General features: G+C 39.7%; 2 protein-coding genes across 3 annotated transcripts in view; both read left to right on the forward strand.

Annotated features, from left to right (window-relative positions):
- Positions 1 to 16,272, forward strand: part of LOC139155235 (linker for activation of T-cells family member 1-like) — a 126,519-nt gene that overhangs the window by 95,030 nt on the left and 15,217 nt on the right. The gene's annotated exons all lie outside the window — the stretch shown is intronic.
- LOC139155246 (calcium-binding protein 5-like) lies at positions 5,791 to 15,224 on the forward strand. The gene is made up of 6 exons (XM_070730357.1): positions 5,791 to 5,853; positions 7,890 to 7,920; positions 8,599 to 8,742; positions 9,892 to 10,001; positions 14,096 to 14,243; positions 15,199 to 15,224. Exons 1-6 carry the CDS (start codon positions 5,791 to 5,793, stop codon positions 15,222 to 15,224), a joined length of 522 nt encoding a protein of 173 aa, XP_070586458.1.

Genomic DNA, 16,272 nt, shown 5'->3' on the forward strand with positions numbered 1-16,272 from the left:
TGTTAGTGATACAATTTAGGAATGCTGTGAAAACCACAGTTTATCTATCCCCGATGAATTAAGTTTAATGATCCCTTGGGTCTCCTTGAGATGAGACAACTTGCATAACAAGTAGTCCTCAACTTACAATAGTTCATTGAGTGGCTGTTCAAGGTTACCATGGCACTGAAAAAAGTGACACGACTATTTTTCACACTTACAACTCTTGCAGTATCCCCAATGGTCACGTGATCAAAATTTAGATGATTGGCAATTTACTCACATTTCTGACAATTGCAGCATCATCTTTTATGACCTTCTGACAAGCAAAGTCAATGGGGAAACCAGGTTCACTTAGCAACAGTGTTACTAACTTAAATGCAGTGACTCACTTAACAACTGTGGCAAGAAAAGTCATAAAATGAGGCAAAAGTCACTTAACAAATGTCACATTTAGCAACAGAAATTTTGGGCTCAACTATGATATTAAGTGAAGGACTATCTGTACACTGTTTCGAGATCTAATCGTAATGAGAGCATGTCCATTAAACCACCATTTATTGCAGTTCTGTGGTTCTACTTAGATGCAAGTCCTTTGAAGCTTGGTATTTCGAAGGGCTTGCTCTTTACTCTTTGGTAAATATATTTAAGATCGCAAATCTCTGATCATTGGTTATATTTATAATCTCCTTTAGAATATCAAAATGGTAAATCCTGCTGGAATTGGGCAGCATATAAATATCACTAAATAAATAAAAATAAATAAATAAATAAATGAAGGCTTTTTATTTTGAAGCATGCAAAATGTTTTGAGCTTTCTGAAAACCTGTGAAGATGGAACAGGTGCTAAAAAATAAAAATAAAAACAAAGGAAAAAGAATTCTGTAATCTATGATCCCGCTCATCTCCTGCTTTGATTTCTAGCAGGCAGAAATGGGTATTCAAATTTTCTACTAATCTGTTGTTTTTCAGATGAAAATTGAACCACATCTTAGTCTCTTGGAGGGTAGCACACCTGGGAGAGAGAGCCAGGTAAGGCAAGACTGCTGAACATTGAAGTCAAAGATAGCATGGCACCTGTTTGTAGGTGGTGTGTGTTGTTTGTGTGTGTGTGTGTGTGTGTGTGTGTGTGTGAAGAGTTAAGAAAGCATCTGGAGCTATGCAATTTTTTGGATTCTAAGAGCCCCTGATTGGGAATTCTTTTCTAAAATATTTTTTATTTGTTTATAATACAAAATATTTTTAAAAATACAAAAACAAATAGTAAGAAAAATAGGGAGGGAAAAGTGAAGGGAAGAGTGCAGAAAAGAAGAAAAAAAGGAAAGAAAAGGCCTTGTCTACTAACTCCCTTGGTGCAGTAGGGTAAGATAGAAACATCAAACCTCAGCTTTTTACTTTTACATAGTAGTATAACTAGCTATTCCTATATCAACGAATCTAATTGGCAAAACCAAAAACCAAAGTTTCAATTTTTTTACCACCTGAAGCAGAAAGTCCAGAAACAGTTTCCAAGTAGAAACAAAAACTCTTTTATCAAAAGAGTCAAGTTAGCCATGCCAGCTCACTCCATCATCTTTTGCAGCCATTCTTTCATTGTGTGGATTGAAGTGTCCTTCCCTTTTTGATCTGTGGCTATGCAATTGAAATGTCTTACAAACACATATATGTAACATCTATGTGTCAAATAGGAAAAAGAGGTGGAGCTTCAATTGCATGGGGTAGCTATGTTCTTTTTTTAAAAAAAATACTTTATTGATTATTTATATTTAAAAAGAATGGATATAAACAATGGAACAATACAACATTTACAAAGTGCATGAAATTACATAATTATTTATGCATAGGCATCCATAGAAAAGAAAAAAAAGAAAAGAAGAGTGGGAAAACAGGGGGGTGACAACATATACATTCAAGACAAAATAAAGCATTGCGCTTTATACATGGATTATTTGGTATCAGAACTTAATATTTACACCTGCTAAATTGCAGGCTAATTGTTTCGTGAAGCATATTCCTTTATTATTATTAATATATATATATATATATATATATATATATATATATATATATATATATATATATATATATATACTGTATATATATATATCCCTCTTATTTTATATTACATATATATGTTAGTTTATCATTAACGTATCCATTTCTATGTAATTGCTTTTGTATCCTCTATATTTTTCCATGGTATAGTAGTGCCTTATAGTCGTAATATTTCCTCTTAACAGTAATTTGGTAGCTATGTTCTTGGCCTTTTTTGACTGCCCTTCTGGGGATAATCCTAGTTTCTGGAACTGTCCTTTCCCCCTGCCTGACACTGACCTTAATGGCTCCAGTACGCAATCCTACTGCAACCCTGGACCCATCGTTATTGAACTGGCAGCAAAGAAGCTGATCTCCACAGTCTCTGTTTGGAAAAGATGACCAAAATATTTGCATTTAGTAGCTTTTCCCTTTTGTCACTGATGATAATAATGATGCTAAAAATCCAGGAATGTCACATTTCAAATTGCAGAGGTTGAAAATCCAACGTACTTACAAGGCGCAGACTTTCGCACCAATTAAACAAGTCATACTTTAAAAAAAAAAGGATTCAAATATAAAGCCAAACAGAAAACAAAATAATAGCCCAGCCATAAATACTGAAGGAACAAATCAGGAAGTCAGGCAGAAAATAGAAATCTAACAATGCATCAAGGTCAAACTGTAAAGCTTTGCCATGTCATAGCTGTAGGAATTGCCAGGAAGGGATGTATTTTTCAGCTGCTTCTAAAAATTCTGGCTTAGAGCAGCATCAGCCTGATCTCTGCTAAAACATGTGAGCCAGCATTAAAACAGTTTTGCATGGGAAGGAAGGATTCTCCTTACATAGGAACAACCCCCACTTATCCAAAAGGTTAAACAGCCAGCACTTTGACCTGGTCACTGAAACCAGGTCAAACCATGATGAACCAGGAGAAACCAGGAGAAAAAAACCATAATCATCACCTCCTTTACGTAGTTACCTACATTGTGTGGAGAAGTCGAAGGTCACCAGATATGGAGGGGCTGCTGACAATGGTATCTTGGGGTGGGCCGCTTGGCCCTGCAATAGACATGCGTGCCTGGCGTGCTGTCATGGCCTGGGGGGCAGCCGAAGATCACCAGATATGGAGGGGCTGTTGGTAACGGTATCTTGGGCTTGGGTGCTTGGCCCTGCAACGGACAAGCGCCCCGGCGTACAGACATGGCCTGGGGGGTTCGGGCCTTTAAGGAGAAGGACAAGAGAGAAGTTAGGCATTTTGCAGCATTTTTACATTCCTATTTTCTGGACAGATTCCCAACATTCTGGGGGAGATCGGACAGTTCCGCCCTGGAACATGCAATTTGCATGCAGGAGCCCTCCGGGTCAGCTTTCAAACCACAGGTCTCTCCTGAGAACATGCAGTGCCACTACATTTAGGATTAAATGCCAAGTTAGTTGGGCAAATATAATGTGGCACCAAAGAGTTCTTTACATTCCCTGACCTCCCAGGTGACTGATCCAAGAGCCTCTTTCCCCATCCATGTCTTTCATTCCAACTCAACCACTTGCCAGCTGTGCAAAGTTCTTCCCAGCCCATCATCCCCATGTCCCACACTCCCAACTGCCTCAAAGGCCTTCTGCCCCTCATCCCTGAACCAGCCTTTCTCTCTCTTCCTCTCTCTTTGGTTCTACTCCAGCTCCTAGCAACCAATGAAGGAGAAGGAAGAATCTACCTGGTTGCTATGACAGCTGTAAAGGGTGAATGAAGACTCAGTAGGTGGACCCACAGCCTGTTGCCTTCTCCTTTGTCTTATCCTACATGTGCGTGGCTGGTGCATGTGTGTGTATATATATATGTGCTGAGCAAGTTGGTGAGTATCAGAAAGCGCACTCACCCACCCACGGAGAGAGGTTGCATACAAATCCAATTAATAAATCTCCCTTGAGACAACTTGATAACTTGGAAGGGACCTCAGAGGTCTTCTAGTTCAACCCCTTACTCAGGCAGGAAACCTTAGAGTTGCCACCACCTTTTCTCCAATTTTAAGAACCACACTTAGGAGTTAAACTAGATCATGACTGCTCTAAACCTCTCAAGGATCAAATGATTCTAAAAATCCAGGTGTGGCCTGCCATAGCAGTATTTATGCTCAACACAGTGGTGGCAGACTTTTTATATGGCTAAGGGCCATGTATTTATATATTTCAGGAGGTATAAAGGCAGTGAAGGGCTACCAAAGTTTTTACTACCACACTGTGGGTGTGGCTTATGCAGGATGCCCTGCATTTTTTTTCAACCTCTTTCAGTGCAAATTGGGTGCTTTGGGGCGGAGCTCCATTTTTGCTACCCCACTGCATCCCCCCTTGTCCAGGCAGTATCCCACCCCTAGATAAAGGCCACAGTGGGCAAGATAGCCATTACATTCTTAAAACTATATGCCAATAAAACGGGAAAAAAATTTTTTGGATTTGTACACTGTTTATGTTGAGATGCCCCGAGTCCTCGGAGAGGGGCGGCATACAAATCTAATAAATTATTATTATTATTATTATTATTATTATTATTATTATTATTAACATAGAAACATAGAAGACTGACGGCTGAAAAAGACCTCATGTCCATCTAGTCTGCCCTTATACTATTTCCTGTATTTCATCTTACAATGGATATATGTTTATCCCAGGCATGTTTAAATTCAGTTACTGTGGATTTACCAACCATGTCTGCTGGAAGTTTGTTCCAAGGATCTACTACTCTTTCAGTGAAATAATATTTTCTCACGTTGCTTTTGATCTTTCCCCCAACTAACTTCCGATTGTGTCCCCTTGTTCTTGTGTTCACTTTCCTATTAAAAATACTTCCCTCCTGGACCTTATTTAACCCTTTAACATATTTAAATGTTTCGATCATGTCCCCCCTTTTCCTTCTGTCCTCCAGACTATACAGATTGAGTTCATGAAGTCTTTCCTGATACGTTTTATGCTTAAGACCTTCCACCCATTCTTGTAGCCCGTCTTTGGACCCGTTCAATTTTGTCAATATCTTTTTGTAGGTATTATTATTATTATTATTATTATTATTATTATTATTATTATTATTATTACTATTACTATTACTATTACTATTACTATTATTATTTATATGGGGTTTTCCTCTGAGATTTGGAGAATGTGGAGGTTTTTTTTTATTTTTATACCTAAACTTTAAAAAAATAGTTTATTCTGTGGTGGTGTTTTGTGTATGTATTTGATGTGTGCTCTGAAGACATTGTTGATTCCTCATAAGTGCCTAGTCCCCACAGTTTTCTTGGCAATGATTTGCCATTGCCTCCTTTCCAGGGCTAACAGTGACTGACTGGCCTACCCAGTTGTATTTCTGCCTATGTCAGGATTGGAACACATACTCATCCAGTTTTTTTTTAGGCTGATGGCTTAATTGCTACACACACATACTGGCTACCCATCCTTTTCTTCCCCGTTTTAATGTTCTGGAAGCTTCCGTCTCTTCCATACTTCCTGAGAAGCCAAGCTGGTCCAGGCTGCCAATTTTCACCACGTGGCCGGTGTTAATCTGGTCAAAAGAGGAGAGATTTATTCTACAGATGTCACAGCCAGGAGAAGAACAAAAAAGGCCTGGATGGAGGAGGGGTCGGAAATGAAGGAGAGATGATCCTTTTCTCCCTCTATAAATCAGCCTCTTCCAAAGAGCCGTTTTTCCGGCTGTTGAAGATTGGGCACCAGGCAGACTGGCTGGGGACTTGGCAACTGGACTGGGACCCACATCTCTCTGCACCATGCAGAACGGACTGGGAGCGGCCTGCATCTTCTTGCGCAAGAACATTGCTGACAAGCAGAGGGTATGGGCTGTCTAGTAGGGATTGGGTCATGAGCATTGGTGGGGTAGCCTCACAGGTTAGGGGAAAGGCACCAGAATAGAGTTGTGTCTTTTTTCAGTGAAAGAGCAATTAACTCAAAAGTGGTCCAGGGCAGGATTGTAATATTCCCAGATTTCACTCTCTGCCACAGGAAGGTATTCTGTTTCTAATTCAGGATATGCAATAGAATTGGATCACGGATCCAAACTAGGCAGAAGATAGTAAAAGTATGAAATTGTGGTGGGAGAGATAGATAGATGCCTGGGTTTTCTTCTAAAGGAATCTTAAAAAAAACATTTCCCAACCTTTGAAAAATGAAAAAAAACTTCAGAAGAGAAGGATTTAGGGGTAGTGATTTCTGACAATCTCAAAATGGTTGAGCAGTGTGGTCGGACGGTAGGAAAAGCAAGCAGGATGCTTGGCTGCATAGCTAGAGGTATAACAAGCAGGAAGAGGGAGATTGTGATCCCTCTATATAGAGCGCTGGTGAGACCACATTTGGAGTACTGTGTTCAGTTCTGGAGACCTCACCTACAAAAAGATATTGACAAAATTGAACGGGTCCAAAGACCGGCTACAAAAATGGTGGAAGGTCTTAAACATAAAACGTATCAGGAAAGACTTAATGAACTCAATCTGTATAGTCTGGAGGACAGAAGGAAAAGGGGGGACATGATCGAAACATTTAAATATGTTAAAGGGTTAAATAAGGTTCAGGAGGGAAGTGTTTTTAATAGGAAAGTGAACACAAGAACAAGGGGACACAATCTGAAGTTAGTTGGGGGAAAGATCAAAAGCAACATGAGAAAATATTATTTTACTGAAAGAGTAGTAGATCCTCGGAACAAACTTCCAGCAGACATAGTTGGTAAATCCACAGTAACTGAATTTAAACATGCCTGGGATAAATATACTATATCCATCCTAAGATAAAAATACAGGAAATAGTATAAGGGTAGACTAGATGGATCATGAGGTCTTTTTCTGCTGTCAGTCTTCTATGTTTCTATTGGGCTCCGAGCTCCTACCAATTTGTCCAGGATGATGGGTGTTGCATTGTAATTCAACAGTGGGAAGATAATACTGTAAATAGGAGAAAGTTGAAAAGAGATAATTGTATTTTACGAGGTATTGTTAATTAATTAGATTTAATTTAGCATATGATGAAAACATGACAGAAGAAAAGTAAACATATGTACATATAAACAAATATTAGAGAGAAGAAGGCAGTTGAAAAAGACATGTTTTCTAATGCTTTTATCCGCACTTTTACTTGTGGTAAATCGCACAGGTTTACAAACAATGGAGATGACAGAAATATAAATAAGTATGGTCCATGTCAAGTGAGGCTTATCTTCCAACTTCTCTTTGTTTTTTCTAGTTGGGGGTTTGTTCCATTCACTCGCAAAGTTTACAAGAAAAAACCGGAGTCTTTTTTACCTCTATTGTGAGCAGCTTGGTTTAGGCTGTCTTCTCAAATATTCTTCTTTTATTTCCTAATCAAAGCTATTCTATTCTATTCTATTCTATTCTATTCTATTCTGTTCTGTTCTGTTCTGTTCTATTCTACTCATTCATCTGTTGCCTGTCGCAACCTGATCCACAATCAGTAGCTAGCAGTTACCTGAACTACTTATAAGACTTGTTCGCCATTGAATTTATTCATCTCATTGAGAGAGGATCCAATGAATCTAAAAGCCCAGTGGCTTTAGCTTTTCCATTTCCTGATAGTTATTTGGGTTTTAACCTGCTATTTTGGGATACCGTGATTTCTTGCCATTCAGTGCAATATTTTCCATTGGCCAAGAACAATAAAATGCTCTAGTTGAGGAGTTATGGTTGGGGCCAATTGAGTGGAGAGTTAAGGGTAGAATTATGGTGACTTGATTCCTCTAGTTCCTCCCACCCCCAAAAGGACAAGTTTTCTTCTGGGTTTAGCAACATCAGCCTTGGTTTCAGAGTTCCTTGTTTTTGTCCCTCTACTGTAGTGAATGTCTTTTTTTGTTTGTTTGTTACAGCAACGTGAACTGAGTGGAGATGAAATTGAAGGTAGGTCAAACTTCTGTTTGTACACATATCTGATTCTGACTAATATATTAAACTAGTGCTCCAAGATCTGCTGAAGTCCTTTGGGAGGTTAGAAAAGATTGAAGAAACATCAGTAACAGATAATCTTCCTTGAAAAAGTGTGCTCTCAGAATTCCCCTGGAGACTGTTAAAAAGGACAAGTATTAATTGTGTGCTGAAATAAATTCATAACGAGGGATGGTGGAGCAGGTGCCTTTCTGGGCCTACTATTCATATTCCAACATAAAAATAAAGTCAGAATTAGTTTAATTTTCTTAGTAATGTAGCTTCAGTGGGAGGTCTCTAAATAAAAAAATTAACAAGAAGGAATAGCGTATTATTAACAGGGTTTAAAACAATGAGATTCAGGAGCTAGGTTGTTTGCTTGTTTAACAGTCAATCAATCAATGACATTTCTGTATCATTTTGCTCCAAAATGGCTCCAAGCTAAATAAATCCAGATTAAAAAAACAGAAATGATATGCCCAAGCATGCAAACCATATTATGGTTTAAGAGGTGATCTGATATACATAGCATACTAAGGGCTGAGCTCCTGCAACACTCTAAGCTTAAATTACTCAAGCATGTTACAAAAGCCCAGCCATGATCTTATCTGATTCTTTATCATCTTCATCATCTTCCTCATCATGCAAAAACAGAACTTTGTGAAGCCTTTCAGGAGTTTGACAAGGACAAAGACGGATTTATCAGCTGCAAAGATTTGGGTAACCTCATGAGAACAATGGGCTACATGCCAACCGAGATGGAACTCATAGAGCTGTCTCAACAGATCAACATGAATCGTAAGTAGTTGTTGGAAAGAGTAAGGGAAACCTAAGTCTGAGACTTTCCAGATGTCTCTGAACTCCAACTCGTATCATTGTAGTCAATACTGAGTGATGGGAAGTTTACTTCAACAACTATTAGAGATCTTTGAGTTCCCAGTCACTCTTTTTTCTTGGTGTGTAGTTGTTTCTGAAGGAAAACTACTTATTGATGGGGGGGAACTGGATCTTTCATTAAAGGCATTTACTACTGGCTTTTGGCCAGTAAATTTGTTAAGATTGAAAGGTCTATTTCAGATCTAAGCAGGGGTGGGCTACTGCCCAGACCGGGGTGGGGACGCAGTGGGGTAACAAAAATGGAGCTCCACCCCAGAGCACCCAATTTGTACTGAAAGATGTTGAAAGAAAATGCATAAGCCACGCCCACAGTGTGGTAGTAAAAAATTTGGTAACCTTTCACTGGATCTAAGGAACAACAGTGGTCGATGATTGCCCTTCAGGAATTAATTACATGTGATGTTTATACATCTTGTTTAATTTGAACCTTTTTTTAAATGAGCGAAGATCAGCTGCTGAAAGGGATGATTGTAGCAGAAAGAAGAGATTCCCTTTATTTCCTGTAGTAAGACTTTACTACAGGTCTTCCCCTATGAAACAATTATTTGCATTGGAAAGAAAATCCCATTTGTTTTGTTCCCACAAATAAAATAATGGCTAAGAGAAAAGATTTTTATAAAGACCACAGCGAGTCAAAGAACTTATTATTTTTTGCCTAAGTATCCAATTTTTTAAAGGAATGATAATGGGAAACTTCTTCAGTTCTTTGAATATGAATTGGACTAGTAGATCACATTATTTCAAAACTAAAGTGCATTTATTGCAATTTTCATTCCTCCTTCTGATAGAAATGATCTCACATGCTCTCTTATCCAGTTGTTTGTCAAATCCAAAACTAAATTATTAACATGATGCTTTGGTACTCACTTAGGAAGTATGGGGCGGCCACAGAATTGATACATTTTCTATTATTTTCTCCTTGATATTCTGAAAAAGCTTTTGACCAAGGAACTGAAGGAGAAGGCACGATATCTAGATGCTCTTGGTAGGGGTAGGGTTTTTGTTTTTGTTTTTTAACTACTTTAAGAAGTATAACTTTTTTTGTTACAGTTGGGGGACACGTGGCTTTTGAGGACTTTGTAGAGTTGATGACCCCAAAACTACTGGCAGAAACAGCGGGCATGATTGGCGTTCAAGAGATGAGAGATGTCTTCAAGGAGGTAAAAACAGATGTCAAGGCACAGGAGCTAGATCCTGAAAGGAAAGCTGGATTAGATGGTCTCTCTTTATTTTAAGTTCATTTCCTGATTTCTTGATCTGAAATAAACTTCATCCACATCAGCATCTTCTTATGGTTGTACAAACAAAATGTAAGGACAACCTATACTTAGCCGTAGTTTCTGCCCACTGTCTGGTTTTCTATAGAGACTTCTTGTAGTGAATAAAGAAAATGACCTTGACAGAAAGAAGCCAAATCCATTCCCAGAGAGATGACTAATTCAAGCCCACTTCAATCTGTGGGGAAAGAGGAAAAGGCCCAGACTTCTCCTTAGTTTCTTGTTTATGTCCCTCTACTTGGGATGTGTGTGTATGTGTGTTTTTGTGTCTGTGGGATAAAGCACAATCAGAATTGCAATTACTATAGCAGGTACTATATTTTGAATTTCCCTTTCAATTTATTTGTGCACTATGTCTGGTGCACATATTGGAGCTAACATCTCCTGATGGGTTTATTAAATTAAATTTATTAACAAGGCAACTGGCTAACAGGCCAATTAATGTACAGAGATTAAAAGAATCCTTTGTTGATGGGGAAAAAATGCCTAAATAACCCCTTTTCAAATGTTGGTTATGACTGGATAAGATTTTAAATTTAGATAGCTAGCCAGAAGCTGTGCAACAGACTTTCCTGCTTTAGCCAGTGCCACCACAGCTGTCAACAAATCCCTAGCTCAACTGAAGGTCGGTCCATGGCCCATTTCAGGCAACACATCTGTACTAAAGGCAGCTTCTATTACCCCATTCTGTGAATCAAATCCTGGGACAAAAAATTCAGGAAACCTCACCCTTATATGGAAGCCATTTATTTATTATTTATTTATTATTTATTTATTTATTTATTAGATTTGCATGCCGCCCCTCTCCGTAGACTCGGAGCGGCTAATAACAAAACAGCAAAAAGACGATATGAACAAATCTAATATTAAAAGTAATGTAAAAAAACCCCAATTTAAGGAACCAATCATACATACAGACATACCATGCATAAATTTTATAAGCCTAGGGGGAAGGGAATATCTCAATTCCCCCATGCCTGATGACAGAGGTGGGTTTTAAGGAGCTTACGGAAGGCAAGGAGGGTGGGGGCAACTCTGATATCTGGGGGGAGTTGGTTTTAGAAGGTCAGGGCCACCACAGAGAAGGCTCTTCCCCTGGGTCCCGCCAAACGACATTGTTTAGTCGATGAGACCCGGAGAAGGCCAACTCTGTGGGACCTAACTGGTCACTGGGATTCGTGCAGCAGAAGGCGGTCACGGAGATATTCTGGTCCGATGCCATGACTTTATAGGTCATAACCAACACTTTGAATTGTAACCGGAAACTGATCGGCAACCAATGCAGACTGTGGAGTGTTGGTGTGACATGGGCATATTTAGGAAGGCCCATGATAGCCATAATCCATACATCTTGCGGAGAAGCTCCATTAAGCAGGGGTGGTGGTGGACAGAGAGGAATGACATATGCTAAAATTGTTGAAGATACCCTTCCCACTTTGGTCAATGTTGCCACCCTATGAAACTTACCACACCCCATGTGTGGTACAAACACATATTTCAGGGGATCTGGGAAGGGAAAGTAAATATGACATCCAAATTTGTCAGTCACTATCCACCACAAGAGTTTGGGTGGATAGGAGCCTGCGCATGTCAGTCAAAAGCAACTGAAAGAGCTGGGCATATCATACCCTCTTCTATGTCATTAGCTCCATCTCCCCTATAGGAGACATTAACAAGGACAAATAACAATTGGCTATATGTACCAAGCAAATTAGTTCTGGTATATTTTGTGCTGCCTCTTAGACTGGACAATAGCACATTCCATTGGCTACCTAAATAGATGTGATGCCCATGATGCATCTCTTCCTCAATAAAATTGCTCATCCCAACATTCTCCTTCAAAAGTTTGAAATTGCACTTCTAGCACATATGGAGGAAACCAACTGGAGCAATGTTCCTCAACCTTAACTGTTTGAAAGGTGCATGGACTTCAACTCCCAAAATTACCCAGCCAGCCATAGAATTAAATTTGAAAAATTTAAAAACATCCCATTCAGCACAAAAGATCATCACACTAGTTAGAGAGTGATATTTCTAATCCACCTGCACTTCGAAAGTGCAAATGGCCTAAGGGAAAAAACAGCTACCAGAACTGTGATAATTAAATCTGTAATGTCACCTATGGAAAGTGGAGACTTGGAAATTAATGCTTTTCCAGCTAAGACCAAGGCATCTATTTTCAATTAGCATCTGGCTTGTCATATACTGTGATACCTCGTCTTACGAACCCCTTGTCATATGAACTTTTTGAGATACGAACCTGGGGTTTAAGGTTTTTTTGTCTCTTCTTCCGAACTATTTTCACTTTATGAACCTGCCGCCGCCGCTGGGATGCCCGACCTCCAGACTTCCATTGCCAGGCGAAGGCTCCCCTCGTTGGGAAACCCCACCTCCGGAACTTCCGTTGCCAGCAAAGCACCCGTTTTTGCGCTACTGGGATTCCCCTGAGGCTCCCCTCCATGGAAAACTCCACCTCTGGACTTCCGCGTTTTTGCGATGCTGCAGGGAAATCCTAGCAGGGGAATCCCAGCATCACAAAAACGGGCGCTTCACTGGCAACGGAAATCCGGAGGTGGGGTTTTCCAGTGAGGGAAACCTCAGCGAAATCCCAGCAGCACAAAAATGGGCACTTCGGCTGGCAAAGGGATGACGTTTGGGCTTGCACGCATTAATCGCTTTTCCATTGATTCCTATGGGAAACATTGTTTCATCTTACAAACTTTTCACCTGACGAACCTCGTCCTGGAACCAATTAAGTTCATAAGACAAGGTATCACTATATTTAAGAGAGCTGTGTTCTTTCTAAATCGCATCAAACAATCCTACCGTTAATAAAAGATGATAGGTGTTCATCTCAGTTTATGGCATCTGGTAGGGAGCAATTCCTTCACCAAAGAATAATGTTTAATATATTCCAAAAACCTGAGATATAGAATAAAATAACAAGAGTTGGAAGGGATCTTGGGTGGTGGGACAGTGGGGAGGGTCAGGCACGCATGTACAGAGGGGCATTGAATTATGAGCACGGGCACTAGTGCGCATGTAATAGTGTTCACATAGACACTTTTGGCACTAGAGGAAAAAAAGGTTTGCCATCACTGTCCTATACCATTTCACACAAATGGTTGTCCACTGCCTTACAAAATTCCAGTGTTGGAGACTCATAAATTCTAGACTGTTCTTAACTGTCAGGAAATTTGTCCTAATTTTTAGGTTGCTTTTCTCCTTCATTAGCTTCCATCTATTGCTTCTAGTCCCGCTTTCAGGTGCTTTGGAGAATAGGTCCTGATATATTGGTTGCCGATCAGTTTCTGGTCACAATTCAAAGTGTTGGTTATGACCTATAAAGCCCTTCATGGCATCAGACGAGAATATCTCTGGGACTGCCTTCTGCCGCATGAATCCCAGCGACCGGTTAGGTCCCACAGAGTTGGCCTTCTCCGGGTCCCGTTGACTAAACAATGTTGTTTGGCGGGACCCAGGGGAAGAGCCTTCTCTGTGGCAGCCCCGACCCTCTGGAACCAGCTCCCCCCGGAGATTAGAACTGCCCCCACCCTCCTTGCCTTTCGTAAACCTCTTAAGACCCACCTCTGCCGTCAGGCATGGGGGAACTGAGACATCTCCCCCGGGCCTATACAGTTCATACATGGTATGTTTGTGTGTATGTTTGCTTTTAATAATGGGGTTTTTAGTGTTTTTTAAATTATTAGATTTGTTTTTACATTGTCTTTGTTATTGTTGTGAGCCGCCCCGAGTCTACGAAGAGGGGCGGCATACAAATCTAAATAATAATAATAATAATAATAATAATAATAATAATAATAATAATAATAATAATAATAATAATATTGGACCATAGCTATGGTCATTGCTCTCTCAAATGCCATTACTACGTAGGTTCACAGCTAATCCTCCTTTTGGTTCCAGTATAGAAAATGTGCGCGGGTATTCTGAATAATTCTGGGTCTTCTTTCCAGTTTGACACAAATGGGGATGGCAAGATCACCTTGATTGAGCTGCGTCAGACCATGCAGCGTTTGATGAGTGAGACGATGACCCCTCAAGAGATTAACGATATGGTGAAGGATGCTGACGTTAATGGAGACGGGACTGTGGATTTTGAAGGTGATATCTGGCAATATAATATTGATGGAAAGATATTATAGGCTTAGAGAAATCAGGGTGAGAGATTAAAGTATTAAAGCTCTAGAGAGATAGGATTTAGAAGCACAGAGTGACAAGATACAAGCTTAAATGGGCTTGGATAATAGATTTAGAAATTTATTTATTACGTTGTTCCAATTTCGCGGAGATTGGAGCTTAGCTGCAATTTCCCCGCACCCAGAGCAGATTTTTGAAGTTTGAATGACTAAGGTAAATATTATGGAATTATTTCCTATTAAGCTTTATATTTCTCTTTTGTAAGAATTTTGTGTGTTCCATCTTTAAAATGTAAAAAAATGGGAACATTCTAGTGGCAATATTATTTTCCCCAACTCTTTTGTATTATAATCGTACTGATTTATACCAAGAAGATATTCATTGCCAGAGATCTTTTATCTGAACTGGGGGGGGGGGGGGGGGGGGGGGGGGGGGGGGGGGGGGGAGAGAGACCTTTTGAACAGATTGCTGAATGAGGGGTGATATGAACTGAGGTCTGCAATTTGGAAAAATTAGCCTCTTCTAGTAGAAAATCAGAAGATCACATCTTAAAACCTTAAAACAGGAGTCCCCAAACTTGACAACTTTAAGATTTTGAAGATCTCTGCTTTAAGATGAAGGCTCTGTATATGTATCATTGCAATAGTTGTATGATATGATAAAAGGAACTTTGATCTGTACCTAATCAGGCAATATAATTTAGTTTAGATCAGCTTTAACAACTGCAAAAAGGATTTTAGTTACTTTAATTCCCCTATTGTCACATTCCTGACAATTATGTTCATATCAGAGGAAGAAACCTGCTGAGGTCATTAAGCAAATCTTGTGGATGGAGTAAGGATTTGACATGAAAAGGATTTGACAATTGACAGGGCTAGTGTAAGTGTACTAATATTGTCTCATGATATTTCCCTTACAGAATTTGTCTGGATGTTGTCACGCTGATGCAATCATCAGCCTTCCTCTACTTCCAAGGAGTGGAAATACAAATTGCACTTTAAAAATAAATAAATAAATGTGCATTCTTTTAGTTCTTGAGCTTCAAAAAAAAAAAAAGTATGCTAGCACAATTTGTTGTACCCTGTAGTCAAATTTTAATCTGCTTCCATAAAGAGGCTTGTGAAAATCCCCACTTTCATTTCTCACTCAATGTCACAAGGCAGAGGGGTTGGGGAGGACAATGCATCAAATCCTGTCTTTAAAATTGAAAGAGGCAAGGTTAGGAAAGCGGGCAGGTGCCTGACAGAGTAGCCACCTTTTGAATTTGCCAAATGACAGATTTATTCAAATGGAGATATGTCTCCTGAGTAGATAGACCTGTTTTGCTCCTGAGGGAATCTGCCGACAAAGCCTCCTCTGACCAAGGAAGCGTGAGTGACAGGGAAGAGGGGAGTTTGGCAGAGAGCCCAGGAGGAGATCAATCATCTGTATCATCCCTGGATTCTGAACAAGAATTAATGACATATCCACGCATGCGTAGAGGGATGCATAGGAGACAACAACTGAAGGATTATTACAAGAGAAAATGAGGCCACCTGTGGTTTGGTGGGGCTGCTGTGGTTGGGTGGGGCTGCTGTAAAGACAAGGAGAACTGTGTTAAAAATGGTTGCCTGAAAGGTTAATGAGATGAAGTAGAAGTATAGAATGAAACTGTGAGAGAGCTTCCCCCGGCTTTATTCTGTGCCCCTTCATCTCACCAACCTGTCACCCAAGTTATTTTTGGACATAGCTTTACTAATATTCCAGAAGACCTGTAAACTGGTGTCCAAAAATATCTCAATGGACAGGTTAGTGGGATAGAAGAAGCATGTGAGTTTAAGAAGAGGGAAGCTTGCAGGGCACTGTTCTGCCAGTGTGTTTCAACCGCCCATAATTACAGGGTAATTAGTCCAGGAAGACACACACCACACGATAAAAGGAAAACCCAAAAGTTTTTATAAACAGAAAAACAGAAACAGCTCCCTTTTTAAATGTCAAAGGGATTTTCTGGTAC

This window comes from Erythrolamprus reginae, unplaced genomic scaffold (assembly GCF_031021105.1).
Source record: "Erythrolamprus reginae isolate rEryReg1 unplaced genomic scaffold, rEryReg1.hap1 H_1, whole genome shotgun sequence".
In the NCBI taxonomy this organism is placed as follows: Eukaryota; Metazoa; Chordata; class Lepidosauria; order Squamata; family Dipsadidae; genus Erythrolamprus; species Erythrolamprus reginae.